Source organism: Microtus oregoni, unplaced genomic scaffold (genome assembly GCF_018167655.1).
Source record: "Microtus oregoni isolate MIOR12 unplaced genomic scaffold, Mior012 000000F_ref0000247, whole genome shotgun sequence".
Classification (NCBI taxonomy): domain Eukaryota; kingdom Metazoa; phylum Chordata; class Mammalia; order Rodentia; family Cricetidae; genus Microtus; species Microtus oregoni.
This window is the reverse complement of record NW_024543059.1, coordinates 11,952,942-11,974,005: the sequence shown is the minus strand read 5'-3', so window position 1 is coordinate 11,974,005 and position 21,064 is coordinate 11,952,942. Positions and strand designations below refer to the sequence as shown.

Here is a 21,064-nt window from a genome sequence, read left to right as displayed (position 1 = left end):
TGCTGGCCCTGGGAGACAATGCAGAGAGGACGGAAAAAAAAAAAGAAAAAGAAAAAAAGCAGTCACAGAATGGCCTTTGTGTTAGTGGGGACCATGTTGCTAGGGAGGACAGGGAAGGAAGCCAAAGGCAGGGTGGGGCAAATTGCTCAAGATGTGGGATGCTGAGTCTGAGAGAAAGCGGTGCGTGTGTGCTGCACCTGTGCGAACTCATGCCCATGTGTCTTTGCGCTGTATTTAACACCTTGGCTCCTTGCCTGATTGTCCCTGTAGCCCTGTAAAAAACCTGCTTCCTCTGCTGGCTGCCTAACTTGGCAAGGCTCCCTGCCCTACATGGCCCCCACCCAATCAGGCGGCCCAAGGGCATCATGGTGCACCTGTTCTCCTGCAGGAAGAAGGCGAAAAGTCTACCTTCTCACCTGCCTGCTTCTGATGTGCCTTCTCAGACTCAGAAACAATGGCGTATTTGCTGAAGTGGGGGTCAAGGAAGCAGATCCACGGGCTAGCCCATTCCTGGTTGCTAGCCAGCCCTGCCCTTCAGCTGTCTGAAAGGCTGCACTTCCTGTTTGGTAATGGCTTCTCCTTTCCTTCACTGTGCCTTAGCTAGGGAACTCAAGACGTCCCTCCCCACAACCACCTCACCCAAGTTTGTCAACCTGCAATTTAGCTTCCTCTAGGGGATTCCCAGAGGCCTTACTTTACACGCTATCTCTAGCAATGTGAACTTCAAAGTTCCTTTTCTGGTAACTGGGACCCTCGCCCTCAGACTCCTGCAAAGACGAACTGAGACGGTTTGCATAAACATATCTAGCATGGTGCCCTTCGTTAAAAGTTTCACCAGCGCCGGGCGATGGTGGCGCACGTCTTTAATCCCAGCACTCGGGAGGCAGAGGCAGGCGGATCTCTGTGAGTTCGAGACCAGCCTGGTCTACAAGAGCTAGTTCCAGGACAGGCTCCAAAACCGCAGAGAAACCCTGTCTCGAAAAACCAAAAAAAAAAAAAAAAAAGTTTCACCAGCTCCTTTTTTCTGTCCACCTGCCTTCCCCGAGGAGTGGGGCTGAGGGAAGAAGGTCTTGACAGGGTGATGTGGATGGTGGATCGCTAAACACTGAAGGGGATGTAATTCTCACAACAGCCGGTAGAGGGAGGCACTCAAAGGAGCGCCAAGTAACGCTAGTCTCCCTACCTATGGGAGAACGAGTAAAGGGACCAGTTTCTCACAATCGCCTTGCATTCCCACAGACAATTAGTCCTCCCTCGCTTTTAGTTATTTGGGTGACAGTTGTGGGTAAGCAGAGCACCTGAGATTCCCTGGCTCAACCTCCCCAACACGGAGTGACCCTGCTGCGGCTTCACCACGCTGGAAGAACTCTGAACGCTATTGCCAACAGCTGGCAGGCCCGGGACTTCCATTTTGGTCCTACGAAGTCACGTGTCTCTCCAGGGTGGTCCTAAGAGTGTTTCTCTACGCCAAAGTACAGGAAACCTGAAGATATTTCTAAGGCTCAAGGGCAGCTGCTCAGACGCAGGGGACACGTGTCCCACCGCGCACACCCTCCTACCTGGCTGCATGTGGGCAAGGTGTGGCCAGAAGGGTCTGTGACCTTCTCTTCCAGTTTCTTCTGAGTTTCGCTGTCATTTTTAAAGTATTTTCTGGGTGGAGGCTTGGGTTTGGAGGATGTCGGCTTTCTCACCAAAATCTCAAAAGATTTCTTCAGTCTCAGTGGCGGGTGGCTGTCTCTTTCCAGGCTCTCAGGAAGGGGTGGGCTCTCCTGCTGAGGCCTGGATAGGACCCCGGGATGGGGCTCTTGCTCCTGCCCTGGGGGCAGACTGGGGCTGGGGGTGCAGCCTTCCCTCTCAGAAGGCTGTGGCTCCGCACCTGCGCTGCAGGGACTTCCCCCGGGTGACCCAGACATGTAGCTGCTGTCGCTGCTGGAGCGGACCATGATCTTCTGGGCCCTTCGATGCGGAGGTGCCGAGTGCTTCTCGCGTTCCTTCTCCAAGGTGGGCCGCCCATGCCAGCTGCTCTCCAGCCTTTTGACACCTGCACAGGGAGCACAAGGAGACACCTTAGCTGAGCCTCAGAAGAGCAGACACCCCTGAGGCTGCAGGTAGCAAGCGCTCTGTATGTCCCACTGCTCAGTGGCGGGCCACCTCAGACTCGGAGCTTGGCAGCCTTGGGTTTGGGCTCCCATGCCTTCTCTAGTTTCTACTTGAGAAAATTATTCGGCCTTTCTGGGCCTGCAAGTGACAGACACAGAAGTGCACCGTTCAGGCCCCCAGCATGGCCCATCATGTAGGAGTTCGGTGTCCCCGCCGTGGGGAAACTGGTGGCTAGCTGTTAGCTGTGAGCTTTGGGGCTTTGCAGCTGCAGGGAGATACCGTACTTCTGTGAGAACAGCCCAGTCTCAGGGCCTGGTGGAAGTGAGGGTGGTTTAGACCGAGCTAGCCATTGCTGCCAACTGGGGGTAAGCCGAATGGATCATGCTGACTATAGGGGCCCAGGGCTGGCTGATTCCAATTCCACCAAGCTCCACTTCTCTATTCTGCTCCCTTGCATAGGAGCGGACCCCCAGCTAACCTAAAGCACATCTTAAACACTGCACTCTGCCTCTGTGTCCCCTTCCTGGGAGGAGGCTAACGCTCCACTTCTCTCTCTCTCTCTCTCTCTCTCTCTCTCTCTCTCTCTCTGTGTGTGTGTGTGTGTGTGTGTGTATGTGTGTGTGAAAGGGGCTGCAATTCCAACGTTGCCCAGCTTGCCTCACAGTTCACTAGCGAAGGAAAAGAACATGTGGACATGCTTTGAGACCCACACCCGATGGGGTACCATCTTCTTCCAACAAAAGAAGTGAAGCCACAGCCCCGCCGCCTCTCTCTTACTTTCCGTCTCACACACTGTGGTTTTCTGAACAGTGGCACCTACACATCCCAAGATGCTGTTCTTTCTAGTGGCAGATAGTCACAGGTACCCCTTTCCAGAAGGGACTGGGAGCCATGGAGGCCTGGTTGTTTGTGGGTTCATTTGGTGCGGCTAGGAGAGCCAAAAAGGCTCCCACGAGAAAGCACTGAAGCCAGCAGTATTGGACCCAAACACCCTTTAAGGAGGAGCTTTTTGCTTTATCTCGGTTGTAGGATAACATGTCTTTATTTGAGAAACCTAAAACACTAAAGGAAGGTATGAAAGCAACATTGCCCTGCATCTAATCACCGTACCTTCTACTGCCGTAAGCAGGGAGCTCATGAGGGTGGGGGCGCTCCCTGTCAACCCCCGTGGGCTTCTTTACATCTGGGGTGAGTGGAGCCCTAAGGAGGACCTAGTGGAAACACAGTGTGGTCTTGCCGTTTCCTCTGAATGTTTCCCACACACTTCAGCCTCCTTGCCAGCATCAGTGCTAACTCTTCAGGATGGCCTGGACATGCATGCCCTGGGACAACCCGGAGAATGCTCAAAAGCTAAACACAGGAACCACCTAGAGAGCCAGGTTCCAGACCCCCTGAGAACAGTTTCTTCATGTACTGGTCATGTGTCTTTGGCAAGGAGCCTTCCAGGGTCTCCCTTATTCTGATACCATGTACATAAAAATCAGATGTGAGGATGGGGTGGAATAATATAGCAGGTCGAGATTAATTAGGGATTTTTCGATGTCTATTATAACAGATTAGGAATTGCAAACCCAAAGCCTACGGGGCATTATGCAGGCAAGGCAGTCTGGCGGGTGATGAAAGGGTTGGGAATGACCGCTGAGCACCTGCCGCCTTTAAAACAATACAAACCTTGTACTTTGTGCACAAAGCAAAAATGAGAGCCAGACTTTACTGGCGAGCCCCTCCCTGTCTTCCTACTGTCATTGTCTAATGCCACGTGTGCGCACCGTGACTGTTCTCATGCTGCTGAGGCAGAGGGTGGGTTAATAGCTAAATCCTCAACTTCCTAAGGAGGCAGAGATATTTTAAGGGAACCTCCACCACCACGCCCCTCACCTTCCAGGCTCCACTGGTGCCTCTCCTTTCCAAATTTGATGCCTTCCACAGCCTGAGCCACAGCTTCCTTGAGTTGCTGCTCAGAAACCTGGAAAAGATCCACCATCAATTCAAGCAAGAAGGGGAGGCAGGTGCAGCAGATTCCCAAGACTGTACCTACCATGCTCAGGGCTTCTACTTTCCACTCTGCAAAGAGCTGGCCAATTCAGCTTCCAGAAGTGCCCTGGGTATCAACAAGCCCCAGGGGTCCTCCAGGTGTTTTGTGTCCATCAATAAAGGAATGTCCATTGATCCCCTTGGTTCTCCAACCTTTTCCTCACTACTGTGAAACTCTAGGCAAAGTCACCGTTTCGTAGTCTACTTCTAGAAGCTATTCCCTTAGCAGTGATGTAACCTCAGTGTCACGGTCATCACCATGACCATTATAGGGCCTGTGCTATGCTCACAAGCCATTAGTCCCCTCACAGTAACAGTTAATTGTGAGGGGCTGGCTCAGCACTTGAGAGCACTGGCTGCTCTTCCAGAATACCGGGGTTGGGTCCCCAGCACTCACATGGTGGCTAACAATTGTTTGTAAGTCCTAAGGGATACAACACCCTCTTCCGACTTCCTATATACTGCATGAATGGAGCACACAGTCAGAAGCAGGCAAACACCCATACACATAAAAATGAATAAAAAACAAATAAGGAAAGAAAGGAATAAATGAATGAACGAATGAATGAGATGATAGATTGATTGACTGATAAAGTGTGAGTCTAGAAAGCAAGCAGACATACATCCCATGCCAGTTTATCCATCGTCTAGATGCAATATACTTAGACACAGCTTAACCTTCTAAGCCTCAATTTCTTGTTCTATAAACTATAACAGTAAGAATCTTCACAGCGTGGAAAGAGGGTATTTTATAAAATAAATTATTGGTAACCCAAATATGAGAAACAAAAGAGAAAATAAATTTCCTAGGCTGGGGAGATGGCTCAAAAGTTAAGAGCACATATGCTCTCATAGAGGACCAGAGTTCAGTTGCCAACAGCCATACTGGGCAGCATACATCTGTCTACAGGAAACCCAGTGCTTCTGACCTCTGAGGGCACCTACACACACACGCACATACCCACACATTGATACATATACATACACAAAATTTTAAACAGTTAAAATAAATTATAAAAAAATTAACTAACACCAAAATTTTAAAGTATGCATTCTAAGTCAATAGACTGAAACGACAACTCTCAAAATGGGAAAAATACTTGCAAATCACATATCTAGTGAGCAGTTAAAACCCAAAATATAAAGAACAGTAACAAAAGCCAAAATTCATTTAAAAATTAAGCAAAAGACTTGGGGGGACATTTCTCCCAAGAAGATATACAAATGGTTGACAAACTTGTGAAAAGGTATTCAACACCACTGACCACTGGATGAAAACATCAGTCACAGAGAAATATCCACTTCACACCCATTAGGAGAGCAACTCAAAAAAAAAAAAAAACCAGAAAAGAACAAGTCTTGGAGCTCGAGAAAGACCTCTGTGGTTAAGAATGCTTGCTGCTCTTCCAGAGTACCAGAGTTTGGTTCCCAAACCACACTGAACAGATCCAAGACATCCAAAATCCTCTTCGAGCCTCTCCTGGTACTGTACTAATACATATACGTACACACACACACACACACACACACACACACACACAAAATAACAAGTCTTGGCAAGGCCATGGAAGAACTGGAACTCTTGTGCACTGTTGATGGGAATGTAAAGTGGTTCAGTGCCTATGGAGGACAGTATAGAGAGTCCTTAAATAATTAATTAATTAAAAATAGAAATAGCAGATGACCCACATCTGGGTATACACACAAAGGAATACTAAATAAATAGATGGATAAATAATAAATAAGAGCAGGTGTGGTGGCTCGTGCCTGCAATCTCAGCACTTGGGAACGTGAAACAGGAGGATTGCTTCAAGTTTGAGGTCAGCTCCAGCTACATGGTGAGTGTCAAGGCCAGCCTCAACTACCGTGTGAGACTAGGCCTCAAAAAAGAAAAAAAAAAAACAACCAAGAAATTAAAAAGCATCTCAAAGTCATGTAAGCGTCCTGTGGTCTTTTTTGCATTGCTGCAATAGTGAAAAGTAGAAATAAACAGCTATCCATTGAAAGCTGGGTGCCTGAACAAAATGCAGCCGAGGCATGCAAGGCAGCATTAGTCAGCCTTCAAAAGGCAGGCAGATGGCAGAGGTTATGACAAGGCTAAACCTTAAATGACTTGAGGCTGTAACGAAAGGGCCAGTGTGCCATGGTTCTGCTAATAGGAGGTATGTAGGCAAAACAGAGCACAGAAAAGTGATGACCAAGGGACACGGGGAGGGAACTGTTTAATGGGTAGCGTTCAGTTTCTCAGGGCGAAGTTTGGTGGTGGTTGCACAACAGTGTGGGCGGCCGTCAAGCCACGGACCTATCCCCCTGACTGCCTGTCTCTGTGACTCATAAGCTGTGCTCATAGGCCTTTCAAGTCTTGCTTTCCTCGTTTGTGAACTGGAGCTTGGCAAACACGACTGATACACACAGAGGAAAGGTCAATAAATAGCTGGAGTGACCATTGCCAGGTTCCCCAAGGTGCTCTCACCTATCTATAACCATGGCATCAAGTCTCAAGTCTAGGACCAGCCTGGATATCATGGCAACATTGACCCTCAGGGTAGCTGCCTATGGGGTGTTTCTATCTGGATATTCTACAGACATCTATGCCCCCATCATGCTACCCCAACTCCTAGGTCATTGTCTACTATCCCAATCCCTTAGTCACGTTCTCCTTAGCCCAAAGCTAAGGAGCTAGGAGCTACTGCTGAATCTTCCCATTTATGGCTTCAAATTCCTTCTTCTATAGTCTCTCTCCATGCCTTCTGTGTAGACCAGGGCCTCGCCATCCATTCCCTTCTACTCTCTGCCCACGCTACTCTATCCAAAGGTTGGAACGACCAACTATGAACCTGTTACATCTAAAGCTTCTGGCCTGTACCTCCTCACCAGGTCCAGAAAAGAGCACAGTGTCAGCCGTGTGGCGACACCTCATGGACCAATCCCAGCCAGCATCGACTCTCACTCTCGCCTGGTCCACAAAACCTGCCATCCACTCTCCAGCTGTGGCCAGTCCCTCCAGACTCTGACTTTGAACTTAGTGCTCCCCCATGCAGGAATGACTTTCTGTGGCCCCCATCTAGAGACACCTAAACTCTAGGGGGCTCTGCTTTATTGAGCTCTCCTCTTCCGTGTCAGTCTCTTTATTAAGGCCACATGCTGATTAGGGGCTCTGCACCATCAGCTTGCTTGTCTCTCAGTCCTCATGGCTGAGCTCCAGCTATTCCCATTATGACTGCCCATCAGATACACACACAAATAGAGCTCTTCTGTTTGCCCTATAGGACCCTGGGATTCTGTCCTCCTACCCTAAACTTGTAACTTAGCTATAAGGTTTTCCTAAGTGGCTAACCATTGCTTCTGCTGTCTAGGAGTTTGTCAGGGGGTCTCTGCTGCAGAGATGTGTTCCCACAGATAGTCTGGACAAGTTTGGGAGAGTAGGGTTCAAACCCTAGCCAGTGATATCCCTGTTTCCATCCGGCTTTTGTCCTGACTTTCATACTGAGAGAGAGAGAGCCTGGGCAGAGGAAAGCCCGGCGGCACGTTACCTGTGGGTCTGGATGTCGGCTCACGATGATGGGAACAGGGCCAGGGTCACAGTGGCTCAGGATTCTATAGACTTCATTGAGGGTCATGCAGTGCACTGGAGACTCGTTGATTTCCACGATCTCATCACCACACCTGTGAAAAACACCCACAGGAAGCTCAAAATAAAACAAATGACTGTAGCAGAAAGAGGGCCACTTCTCAATAACCTACTTCCTTCAAGGCTGCTCACGACATCTCAGCAAGTAGACTTTCTTTACCGCCTGACCAAAACTCGGAACAGGGTGGGACAAGCAGCCATCTGCTCCTGTCCATAGCGTGGTCAGTGTTTCACATCCAGAGCCGTCCAGCGTAGACAGAAGCTCACCTGTCTCTTTCCCTCACCTTCTCTTATTGACCTGATCAGGATTGAGGATGCGGTTTATCCCCTCTAGCCGATTAGCCAGGGTGTAACTCATCACACCCTGGGCCTCAGTGTCCTCAGAAGTGGAGTGGCCAGGAGGAAGGACTGGGCAGCGTGTGCTAAAAGTAAAGGAAATGACGGAGGTGCAATGTAGCAGAGGTCCTTGTGAAGAGAAGCCGAGGACTTATTTCAGTTCCAAGATGGGGTACTAGTTACTGTCAACTCCTGTGCTTTACATGAGTACACTGCAAAGGCCCTGAGAACCAGTGCAAACTTTAGGAGCTGGGGCTCAGGGCGAGCCCCTCTGGTTACTGGGGATGCACCTTTACAGGGGACATTGTGACCCTGTCCTCATCTCTCTTTCAGAGTTCCAGCCTGGAGGTGAACACTTGTTCTGCCATCATGTGTTTCCACGTCACAGACCGACACGGAGTGGGGCGGGTCAGACACACGTAGACTTTCTGATGCTAGGAGTCACGATAACCTTTCTTTTTATGTACCGACACCTCAGGTGTTTGTTACAGTAGCAGAAGACTGACTGACGTAACCACTGAACACAGAAAAAGAACCCAACTAGAAAAGACAGGATTGCTGATATAAACCATCATGGCTGGTTGCATGTCAACTTGACACTAGCTAGAGTCACCAGAGAGGAGGGAGCTTCAACTGAGAAAATGTCTCCAGAGTATCAGGCTGGAGGAAGCCTGAGGAGCATTGTCTTAATGGATGGGGAAGGACCAGTCCATTGTGGGTGGGGTCATCTCTGGGCTGGAGGTGCTGGGTTCTATAAGAAAGCAGGCTGAGCAGGACTCGAGTCTCCTGATTCTGCATCCCCTGATGTGGCCCCCTGTTCCCTTCTGTGTTTCTACTAAGCTGAGCCCATTATTGTGCTAAGATAATGTATGTTCTCTAGGAATAATGGAAGACCTCTGCCACGTAGCACAGAACAGTCCCCGCCCCCACTGTGGGCCTCTGGGAAAGGGCAAAAGAGCTAAAGCAAGCACCCTAACTTGGCAGGGGGTCCTCCAACCCTGCAGCTAGATGCCCTGGCTCTGGAGCCAGGTCTCCCAGCCTCGCAGCTGGACCCCTAACCCTGCAGCTGTATCCCAAGCACAGTAGCAGAGGTTGTCCTGCAGACGGCAGCACAGATCAGTTTCCAGCTCAGACCTGCTATCCAGACACCACCTGAGGTGGGTTTGCCTTCCTACACTGCAATCGTGGAGAGGGGGAATTAAAGCAGGGCAAAAGTCTCCTGTTTACAAAGGCAGCGCACATCCTCATGAAAGATACATTTGTCCCTCTGGCAGACGTCAGAATAGCTGTGCAAGTGTTGTACTGGGTTAAACTGAGATAACGATTTCTACCCAATCAGGTCGCTTGCTGTAGGCAGGTCTATGGAGAGAGGCGGGACTGCAGCATCTATCTGAACTTATTCTGCCCTCCTGGCGAGGGTGTGCGTAAACCACAGCTGGTTTACTCAAAACACTCTGTTGTGCACAAAGAGCTCACAGGAAAACCCTGCACTGTCTATGTTACTATGGATTCTGTGTCAGTCTAGTCTGAGTTATAGAGCAAGCTTCCTTTGTTTTCTGTTGCTGTCTGACATTCTCGGGTGCCATGTTTCTAACATACGCAGAGATTTCCGGGCTGTCAGCAACACTGAACCTAATCGACAGCTTTGGTGTGGGGCTGCTGAGATTTTGTGTTACCCCGCCCCTTTTCCCTATGCCCAGGTGATTGACATGGCTGTGGCTACAACTGAGTCAAGCCTGAATCCTTCCGCATTTCTCCTGAGGCCAACCTCAGATACTCCTAAAGGAAGCCAGTTTTCTCTGCTCCAAGCCAGGGGACCATTTAGGAAAAGAAATGGGGACCCACCGCAGCCGTCCATCCAGGTGCGCCACGGATCCGGGTGACAGCGTGTGAACGAAGATGCCCGAGATGCACTGAAAGTAGGGGACACTACACAGGCCAATCCCCAGACCAACACCAGCCTCTGGAATGCAGAATGGGGGAAAGGTGGGGAGTGTGAGCTTTCCTGGGGGGTGGGGGTCCCAGCCTAGTAGAAGCCTCTGACGCCTGGCGTCCTAGGCTAGCCAAGTGTCCAGGTCATGATGCTCATTCCACCCCTGTGTGTGGGGTGTCACTGTACACAGGGGCCATTTAGGGACCAAGTGATGGGCAAAACAGACGGTGAGGAGGGTGTGTGGTAAGGTCAAGTGGAGAGACACTAGGAAATGAGAGAGGGGAGGTGGCAGGGAGGAGGATACAGGAAGGTGAGCAAGAGGAGGCGGGAAGAAGGGAGGAGATACTGATGAGTATTATACAGGAAGCAAAGGGGAATGAGCTAGGAAGCGGCGGGATGCCCCTCCAGGCCTCTGCGATGACATTTGGTGTAAACCATGGACAACAAAAACGAGCCAGGATGAGGAGATAGGGCAGAGGTGGAGGCTGGGAGGAGGGTGCCTTGTTGCTGTGGGACCAGAAAGGCCGGTGTGGGCAGAACATGGGCAGGCATGGGGAGAGTGGGCTGAGGAGACAGAGGGCAGGTGCAAAAAAAACAAACACTGTTTAACTTAGAAGAAAATGCCACGGGACAGTCAGGAATGAGGAGGTGGCATAATTTAACTACCATCTTTAGTAATATGCCTGGCTCTATATGGAGAAATAAATACAGATGGGCAAGAATAGAAGCATGAAGGTCACTGGAAAGGCCCTGTGGGTTCAAAGGGTGGCAGAGGAAGAAACAGAAGGGCATGGAGTATATTCCAAAAGGAAGGAATAGAAGGAATGGGTCAATAGATTAGCTCAAAGGTAGTCTTGAATTGAGTGACTGACTGGTAGGTGACAACCCCACTCTCAAACAGGGAAGTCTGGGCAGGACTAGGCCTACGATGTTCTGCCCTGCAGGTACCCATGATGCTTATCACTGCACTTGGAGCCCAGCTCTGCCCTTAACAGTGTCCCTTGTCCCTCCAGCCTTTACGAATTAGCCATGCACCTGGGATCACAGAGCGAATGGTTGCAGATCCCTGGATGTCAGCTTGATTAAAAACAAACAAACAACCCTCCATTCATTTTGCAGGAACAAGAAAATGGGCCCAGAGAGGGTCAGTGCCCTGTTCAAGGTCTCAGGATATTAGCCACAGAGTTCAGCCTGCCCCACCCCGTGTGTGTGTGTGTGTGTGTGTGTGTGTGTGTGTGTGTGTGTGTAGCTATATACCTGCTAACTGTTTCACTAAAGACATAAAGACGTTGTCTGGGTTAGCTAGGACAGGTACCTATTCCTAAGCCTGATAAACTGAGTTCAATCATCAGAACCCACATGGCAGAAAGAGAGAATCTCAGCCCCCACTAGCTGTTCCCTGTGTGGCGGATACACAAACACATACTCAATAAGCAAGAAGAAAGAAAGAGGGGATGAGGAGAGAGGGAAGGAAGGAGGATGAGACCCGATGGCAAGTCCAGCTGGACAAAAATAGCATCTGCTCGTCACCCGTTCTGTGCTGTCTCCCTAGGACAGCGGTGGGCAAAGGCTGGCACAGCGCTCCTACCTTTTTGCAGAGACACCTCTACCATGATCCTGTAGTTGGGCTTGGCGGTGCTGGCAGGGGACGCGGGGCTTTCCAAGGAGAAGGGGCTGCTGTCTTGGGCACCGCACGTGCTGGAGCTGAGGGAGCGGCACAGAGGGGGTGACAAGTGGCTGCACAGGGACGGGGGTGCCGTCAGGCGGGTCCTCACTGTCAGGGTCAGAAGCCCCTTCTTGGCTTGCTGGAAAAGAGTGATGGTATTCTCAGACAGGTGGGAAAAAGAAAACAGACAGCCAGTAACGATGATTGCTGTTCTCCAAGGAAACGCAGGTGTGTGTGTGTGTGTGTGTGTATGTATGTGTGTGTGTATGCATAGCATACAAACATGTGACAACTTACACAAGACACGTACACACACATGCACCCAGAGTATACATGTTATATGATATATGACATGGGTGCTTACCCAGATAGACTCTTGAACTGAACTAACTGGATGGAGATGCAAAATACCTTTTAGTGATTCTTTACAAACTCAAAAGGGCAGTGGTGGTGCACGCCTTTAATCCCAGCACCCGTGAGGCAGAGGCAGGCAGGTCTCTGAGTTCTAGGCCAGCCTGCTCTACAGAGCAAGTTCCAGGACAGCAAGGGCTACACAGAGAAACTCTGTCTCTAGCCCCCTTCCAAAAAAAAAAAAAAAAAACCCTCAAAAACCCAAACCATATCTCTAAATCTACTACTATAAATATGCATGTTTTGAGACAGTTTTATAAACCTCTAGTAGTTTAAATGTCCTGATTCTACTGCCATATGTAGAGGATTTTCCTTAATGCTGTGCCCGAGGGCAGCGTCGACTAGGCAAAGGCTAGGTCCCTGCAAAGGGTCAATTTTTAATTTTGTGGCCTCAGAGGAAGGAGACGAGGCTAGGTTTGACTTCACTGCTGAGGGTCTCAGACTGTGGACAGAGGCTAAAACGTTACCTTGAACTTCTGCAAGGCATCCTGGTGTGTTAGGCCAGCCATTGATTCACCATTGAGTTCCAGGATTTCATCGCCTGTCGAGGGAGAGAAACGCGGAAGCTAGCAAGCTTTATTCAGGCTTTCGGGATATACTCGGGGCCTTGGGCCTTGTCCCTAGGCCTGCCAAGCCTAGCCCTTGGCCTTTAGAGTTTGCCACACTCGAGCATTGTCTGGGCCACCAATCTCAAGTGCCAACTTTGCCATTCGGCTTTAACAGTGTTTCCCAACAGCTTGTCATAACTGCTTCTTTTTAGCTCAGATACTGTTTAGTTTAGTGTGTCTATGTGTTACGAATCAAGGCTGCAGAGCTCAGAATGGTGGGCCGCTGCAGCCAAAGGGAACAATGACAGAACTCGACCCTTGTCACCAGAAGACTCCATATGACTGAGAACACATACGCGGGAAAAGTATGTCAAACGACCCCAAGCATGCAATCCCAATACACAGGCTACAGGATCACCAGAAGTCGGAGGCCAGCCTGGGCTACTTATCGAGTCCAAGGCTAGACAGGGCTACAAAATAAACAGAATTAAAACGTAATTAAGTGTGTGCTGAGAAAGGGAGAGGCAAAGCCAAAACTTCAGAATGTCCGCTCTTAATTCCACCAGAGCTGACTCCAAGTCATTAAAATATCTGTCCCCAAAGGCCAAATAACCCAGTTCTGGGCTTGTCTGCCATGTCCCTCTTTTGGTCGTGTCTGGAGAACATTGATGAGCCTAGGTTGTGCTAGATCTATTTCACACAATCGTTTTCCGGAAGGAGAAGGAAAGCCAGCCATTCGTGGTGTGGTGTGCACAGCAAGCCCATCGTCACCAGCATGCTCGCCCAGAGCCAACGTGAGCACGCACGCCACTTTTGAAAACAACTAGGCTACTTAATTCTAAACCAGGAATGGGCTGGTTGGAATTCTGTTTTTATTATTGCTATTAACTAAGGGAGATAACCCCACCCTGCACCATTTCCCCCCTCAAAACATTGATGGTTTCCAAAAGTCCAAAAGTAACGAAACACCAAAGCACACCCCTTGGATTCGGGCCTACTCTTCCCTTCTCCTGCCTCCTCTTCTCTTCCTGATCTTGCCTGGGCTGCTCCTGTAGACCTGCCCTAGGTACTTTTCCTCCTCTCAGTCCCTCCTCCACACCTCTGTGGTTCTTTAATTCACTCCTTCCCCAAGATCCCCCTCTTGGCGACCGCTTTTCAGTGGGCTGTCGGACAGTGCCATCTAGTGCTCAGCCAGGCACATCGCCCTCCTGCAGTTCCCACTTCTTCAGCCTTTTCCTCTTCCTCCTTGGCCTCTTCCTGTTCTCCAGTGGACTGAAACTGGAAGCTGTCACACATCCTCATTACCCACTTACTGCCTCTTCCCAGGCCTCCTCTGTTCTCATTGACTCTAGTCCTCTGAAGAGTCACTGCCTTAAGAGCAGGCGACAGCCTCTGGTACCAGGCTCCCATGCCAGCCTCTGACCGGCTCACCTGCTACCTGCCTCTTGTCAGCCACTGCATCCTATACACCACTTCCTGACTCACCCAAGGCCTCTCTATCCAGTGCCTCCCACTGCCCGATGCCGCACTGTGCTTGGGTTGGCAGTGTTTTCTGTAGAGAGCCAGATAGTAAGTAATTAAATCTTTGCAAGTCTTACCATTTCTGTTTGGATGACTCAACACAGAGTTGGAACATCAAGGCAGCCATGGCCTCACATGAAAGAACATGGCTGAAATTTGAATCTTGTCATAATTTGCATGCCACAAAAACAGCAAGATAGAATTTTTGAATTAAATTTTATTAATCTTGTGTGTTGTGTGTGTGTATGCGTTTAAGGGTTTTGTTTTCTGTTTGTCTTCAGAGACAGGATTTCTCCGTGTAGCCCTGGCTGTTCTGGAACTCACTCTGTAGACCAGGCTGGCCTCAAACTCACAGAGATTCACCCGTGTCTGCCTCCTGAGTGCTGGGATTAAAGGCATGCACCACCACAACAATTTTAATTAATTGATTGATGACAGATGATTAATTGATGTGTATAGACATTTTGCCTGTATGTATATCAGTATACCACATGTGAGCTTGGTACCCTTGGAGAGCCGAAGAATGATAATCTGCTCCTCGCTATGATGGCGTCCTTGAGGGAAGAAGTCTCCCACTAGAGATACGCACCCCTCACAAGCACAGAAGTGTACTCTGAAAGCCCCAGATGCATTTTCAGCTCTCAGTGCCTCCTGAAACGCAGTTCTGGACTATGCTTCTCACCTCTCAGCCACACTCGGAGGGGGAGGAAAGGAGGCCTACCTTCCTGGAGCCGTCCGTCGGCGGCAGCTGCACCTCCAGCAAAGATGCTCTTCACGTAAATCCCAATGGGACCATAAATGCTGTCCTTTCCTCCGACGATGCTGAAGCCCAGGCCCTGGGGAAAGAAGAGGATGTCAGATGGAGAGTATCCCAGCTGTTTCTTAGACTGGTCTTTTCTCTAAGGTCCTGCCTAAGCCCTGAAGAAAGGAATCGGGGAGGAGACAAAGTTCCTTTAGTTCTGTGGGGTGGTCTCAGGAGTTAACCAGGCAGTGTGGTTAGTAGCTTGTGGCCAGTTTGGACTATGGAGTATGAGAGGCTTGCCCACAAGGCTGGCAGAGGGGTGCAGGGTAGAGATTAATGCCTCACTCTCTCTGCTTGAGTATTTCTATCCAATCACCTCCTCTGATATTGTTGTGAAATAAGGTTACAGAATTCACAGGCTGTACTTGAAAATAAGATGCCCAGAAAGATCAAGGAGACATTAATGGCATTAATAGTAACAGCTCCACCCAGAAACACATCATTCTGCTACCAAAGGCCTCTTGTTCCCTCCATCCAGTGTCCATCCAGTCTCCTGCCATAGGACGCCAGTCACCTGGTGTTCCTACGGGTGCTATTCTCCCTGTCATTATTTCTAGGTCATTCTCAGAAGCCGACCAACACATCCTAGGATTATGTCGGGGAACAACACTGTGGTGTCCTCAGAGAGGAAATGATCACAGTGGAACTGGAAGAATCAGCATTGCTTAAACTCCAGCGAGTGCCTGTGAGCTTGGGTTTGCCCCCTCTGTTGCACTCGGCGTCCCACTGCCCTGTCCCCACGCTTCCCTAAATGACAGCTCCTAGAAGAGTCAATGCCCCAGCGCTTCCCATTGGTGATGATCTTTGCTCACCTTTGCTTGGCCCTTCATCAGCACGATGTTGGAGATGACTGAAGCCTGCAGACCCCCAGACAGCTGCCCAAGCTGAGCGGTGCTCAGTGACCGAGTTGGTCTTGTAGTGCCCTGTCATGAAGAACCCAAGAGGGCAGGAATGAGCCACCGGTGACATCAGCCAAGAAGAGCCCCGCCCTCTACCTCCCAAGGGTTGCACTCGGCAGGAAGCTTTATCTAAGGTGGCCTGGCTGCAGATCAGCAGAAAGGGCTCACACGTGCTTGTGAAGGGGTAAGCCAGGGGTAATAATTCAGACCATACTGCCCCCAAAATAAGCCCTGGAGGCCAAGGGAGACCTTCAGTTGAGTTTGAGACATCCCTATACACTGTGTTCAGCTCAAAGCATGTTTACCAAAACCTCTGTTTGTGCCAGGCACAGGGCAGTAGGCAAGGAGTTTAGAACCCCAAGACTCAAAAGAAGAACTTTAATTCCAGGGAAGGCGGAGGGAGGTTAACCAGCTGCCTCAAAGAAGCGGAGGGCATCAACCACAAGCAGTTTTATGTCCCAGAACCCCAGTGGGGAGCAGTGTGGCTTAGTGGTAATGCTGTCACTTCAGAAGCCATATCCATGTCCCAGAGTGTTCTCCTGGCTCTGCTAGTAATCCGCTAATGACCTTGGAGAAGTGACTTTGTCCCTCTCTGCCTCCGTTTCCTCCAGAAGATCATTTTCAAGAGGACTTACCTGTGTGCATGGTGTCAAGGAATAATTAACTGTGCTAACTATGCAGGTGCTGAGGGCGGGGCTTTGTCCCCAGGAAGTAATGACACATCCTTCTTTTGCTATGTGCTGCCTTAGCAGTCTGCAGCCCAAGAACACGCTAGTGCTTCCTACCTGGTCACCAAGCCAACATGTTAGCTGAGGGTGTGTAAGGGAGAGTGTGTAAGAGTGTGTAAGGATCCTGCTCACTAAGATCTGACGCTGCCAGGTGAGTCACATATGTAACTAGCCTGTAGGGACCCTGGAGTGGATTTGGGCTTCCAGACCATCATTCCCTGAAGAAACAGCTCATCTTCTCCTCCCCCCTTCCCTCCTTCCTCTTCCCGCTTCTCCCCTGCTATTCCCTTCCCTCTTCTTTCCTGTTGCTGGTCTGAAGCTGTTGATACTTGGCTAGGCACGGTGACCACACCTATCCCAGGTTTTGTAGCCCTAAACCAAGGCTGTCCCTCCCTGCACCCCAGAAACAACCCTTCGGGGATCCTGCCTTGCTGCCTCCCTTGGAAGCCTCTATGCAGACAAGGTGAGACCACGAGGGGCCATCAGCAATGGTTAACTAACTTCTCAGTGTTGCTGGTCACGAGATGAAGACGTCCAGATAGTCAAACCCCTGTCTCTGTCTCTGTCTCTGCCCCCTACCTCTGTGGGGGATGGGTGTGTCTGGGACCCACATGATGGAAGGAAAAAGCCTGCTCCCATACTTCTGCCCTCCACACTCACACTGTTGCACCCCCACCACTCCCACCTAAAAAATACACACTCACAAATAGGAAATGAATAAATGTTAAAATAAAAATGATACAACTTCAAGTCTCAATTCTGCTACATACTAGCACCGTGAAAGATAATAAACTCCTTAGTTTGTCAAAGCCTGAGTTCCCTAGTCTTCTCACCTCAGAGTTATTGTGCAGGTGAAATAAAGGGATTCTCAGGATGCTTTAGACCTTGAGAACTCTGTGGGGGCAGTGGGGGACGGGGATGGTGTTCTCTATGGGCTCCTAACAGCATAGAAGTGACAGTGGTTGCATGTACCTGGCCCAAGGGAGGCTTGACAGATAGTCCTTCCAAACGATTTGTGCCTAGCGGGGTGCCTTAGCAAACTCAGTAAGCTCTCTGTAGTCTGTGAGCAGAAAAGCGCTAGTGTGATTACACAGCCTCCGTTCCTCCCACGTCTCCAGGCCCCTCCCCTCCATCTTACTGAAACCGGGTAGTCCAACTGTTGAGAGAGAGACTTCCTGTTGCTACAGAGAGAGTAAGGTTGCCTGTCGGTGGGAGCTGCAGATTTCTTGGCCATTGGAAAATCAATTTCTCCTGCGCAATAGGGATTAACACCTAAACAGAGATGGACGGGGTGGGGGGAAAAACAGGAAGAAATCATTTGTGTGCACTCAGATATCAGCCTCGCCCATCAATCGCCAGCCCCTTCCTTAGGTGAGGGTCTGTGAGGGCAGAAACCATCCAGCACCCAGGATGGTTGGTGCTGTCCTCAAGGCTGCAGAAGACCCATGATAATGACCTCTACCAGATGAAAGAGAGAAAGAGAAATAAGGACAGAAAAATAGGTTGCCATTCGGAATGAGTTTCAGTAGATTGACTACAGAACCATAGACAAATCCAGTGTGAAGTGCTGAGGCCATGCTGAGCTGGGCTCTGCCCTTTCTGACCCAGGCAACTAGTGTGCTTTTGGGTGCTCCGTAGCTTCTATGGATTCAGATCTGTATAAACAGAGGCCAGAGCAGGACATGGTTCATTCTCCAAAACTCTGGCTGTTCTGGGTCCTCCTCTGGGTACTCTGCCTGAAAATATTTGTGGATGTATACAAGGCGATAGAAAAATGCATCAAAATTATCATCTTCAAAGGGGGGAGTTAAAGCCTGCAATGCCTACCGCACTGGCTTGACTGATACCAAATGTGGTTAGGAGCCCAGCTCAGAAGCCCAAGCAGTTTTAGAAAGAGAAGCTATAAGTTGAGATGAATATGTAACAATAATAATAAATTTATACTTTAAAGCTAAGTCAAATTATGAACTGGAAAAGTTAATTGCCAAAGGAACTAAAAGTGGATAACACTAAGTTCTTTTTCTCTCATAAAAGGGATGATTTAGAAATTTTATTCTGAAGTATTCATTCAGTAATTAAGTTTAATAAATTAGTTAGCCACTTTGAAATTCTTAATAGTTTTGCACAGACTCCCTTGGTTTCACTCTAGACGGAGCCCCCTGAAAAGTGTGTAACCAGTACCAGGTGCAGAACAAGGCAGAAAAGCAGTCACAGGCAAGATGGAGAAGCCTGTGCAATACATATTTAAAAGAATAATAGTAGCCCAGTGTGAAATGGTTGATCATGTCTGCTGCTGAAGGAATGGCAGGTTAGTGTGGCTGTGTGGTCAAAGTCCTTCAGCTGTATCTACCGACCGTTTAAACCAAAATTTAACTCCCGGGCCATTACAAACAATAAACCAAGTTACACAAATCTCCAAACAGGCCATTTAAGGACGGCTCGTAGTACCACAGAGAATGAGGCTCAGAGAGACGAGCAGCTTCCCCAAAGTCACATAGATAATCTCTTCCAAGGAAGTTAGATCCCAATCTAAGCATAATGGCCCTCAAATATGGTGTCTTTCATTTTGTTTTGTGTTTTGGGGGTGAGGGTAGGGGTGAGATTGAGACAGGCTCTGCTGTAGCCCAGGCTGGCCACACGCTCACTGTATATAGTCCAGGCAGGCTTTGGACTCCTGATCATCCTACCTGTATGGCCCACATGATGGAACTACAGACCCCACCACACTCAGCCTTCAAGCCTTCTCAGTCATCAGCCACTCCCTCTTGTGTGGTTGTCACTCAGCATTCATGGGCACCAATTGCTTCCAGGAACCCCCCCCATAGATACCAGGATATGTGGGTGCTTTTCCATATTTTGTATAAGTTTACTACATTATTATCACATAGCAGAGGCAAACAAATGCACTACATATGCTGGATTGTTTAGAAGACAATGGGGAGAGAAAAGAATCCACGCATTTTCTGTAAAAATGTTATTGTTTTTAAAAGTAGTTCCCATTTACAGATATGGAGGCTAAATGGGGTTCCCTTCAGGAATCAACATAGATGCAAAAAATTTCATGTGTAAAGTAAACAATAAGGATTATGGTAATGAAAGACTAAAAATAATGAGAATATTTAATAAAAGGGAGTTGTTAACTAGACTATAAATGTTCATACAATTCCACTCTAAACACGGTGTTTAGAGTAGAATTTCCAATGACTTGTGCACACACGTTTTCTGTAGCCACATGGGAAGAGCATGGCATTAACTGAAAACGTTAGCCTGGCTTCGTGTTAACACCTTCAGCGCGAGCTTAATTTCGCCATGCCTTTCTCCACTCTTCTGATTCTATTTACAGCACTCACGAGTCCTCAGGTCTTCTGATCGCAGCCCCTGTCATGTGCCAGGTGAGGCAAGGGAGGCTGGGGTTGCAGGGGAAGCTTGCTCAGCACAGGAATTATGCCAGCATTCAGGATAGGAGCAAAGGTTTTTTTTTTTTTTCTCTTCCCCAGACCAGATCTTCCCAGCATGTCACTCAGCCAGAGGTGCTGTCCACATAGACATGGCCAGGTCAATATAGAACCCCTCTAGCTGTCTGGGAAGCACACCTATGAAGCATGCTCTCTGAGAGATAGACAGTCAACTTGGTTTACCCTTGATAACCCAGGAAGGACCCAGCCCCCTAGGCTCCCGACAGCAACAACAGTCCTGATGTTCGGGAGCAGGTAAGTCCCTGTGGTGGGCTGGATGAGAGCATCCCCACAGGCTCATGCATTTGAACTTTTGGTCCCCAGTTGGTTGGGCTGTTTGGGGAGGTGTAGGCAGTGTGGTCCATTGGAGGAAGGATGAGAGGCAGTCTTGAGAGTTTAGACTCCCGTTTCCAGTTCTCTCTCTGCACCCGTACTCACATCTGCTTCAAAATGTGAGCTCTCGACAGCCTATTCCTGCCACCATGACTGTTTGCTCTGTCTCCTTCTGCCACTGTGGACTCTAGCCCTCTGGAACATTCTTTAAGTAGCTTGGGTCACAGTATTTTCCACAGCAACAAAAAAGGAACGAATACAACCCTGTTCCCGAAGATATTTTGGCAAGATACTCACTGGTGGAGTTGCTGCGTGTCCTCTGGTGGCAGACTTTAGGGAACAGGAAGCTACTACTCTGTGCTTCTGATTTTCCAGTCTTTTCTCTGGAGGAAGTTGTAGAAGGTTCCTGTGAAGACAGTTTTCATCTTTTTTATTCAGCAAATTATGAGTTGAAATGAATGCTTAGCATAATGGGGCATGGATGTGGGAAGTCCTTCTGTATATGTGTTGCTTTTATTGATCGATGAATAAAGCTGTTGCGGCCAATGGCTTAGCAGAGTAAAGCCAGGCAGGAAATCTGAACAGAGATAGAGGGGAAGAGTAGGCAGAGTCAAAGACACACAATGTAGCTACCAAAGGAGAAGGACGCTGAACCTTTCCAGTAAGC

At 49.1% G+C, this 21,064-nt stretch overlaps 1 protein-coding gene across 4 annotated transcripts in view; it reads right to left on the bottom strand.

Annotated features, from left to right (window-relative positions):
• Nucleotides 1-21,064, bottom strand: part of Il16 (interleukin 16) — a 72,516-nt gene that overhangs the window by 13,681 nt on the left and 37,771 nt on the right. For 2 of the 4 annotated variants that reach the window (XM_041639782.1, XM_041639704.1), the window contains exons 3-12: nucleotides 20,695-20,803; nucleotides 17,748-17,881; nucleotides 15,795-15,905; nucleotides 14,902-15,016; nucleotides 12,579-12,652; nucleotides 11,623-11,839; nucleotides 9,947-10,064; nucleotides 7,668-7,800; nucleotides 3,979-4,066; nucleotides 1,560-2,041 (exon numbers count right to left, since the gene is read on the bottom strand). In XM_041639782.1, coding sequence (XP_041495716.1) covers nucleotides 1,560-2,041; nucleotides 3,979-4,066; nucleotides 7,668-7,800; nucleotides 9,947-10,064; nucleotides 11,623-11,839; nucleotides 12,579-12,652; nucleotides 14,902-15,016; nucleotides 15,795-15,905; nucleotides 17,748-17,881; nucleotides 20,695-20,803 — 1,581 coding nt within the window. Of the gene's footprint in view, nucleotides 1-1,559; nucleotides 2,042-3,978; nucleotides 4,067-7,667; nucleotides 7,801-9,946; nucleotides 10,065-11,622; nucleotides 11,840-12,578; nucleotides 12,653-14,901; nucleotides 15,017-15,794; nucleotides 15,906-17,747; nucleotides 17,882-20,694; nucleotides 20,804-21,064 lie in introns of those variants that run through there. The other 2 variants (XM_041639863.1, XM_041639926.1) reach the window with 2 other exon arrangements.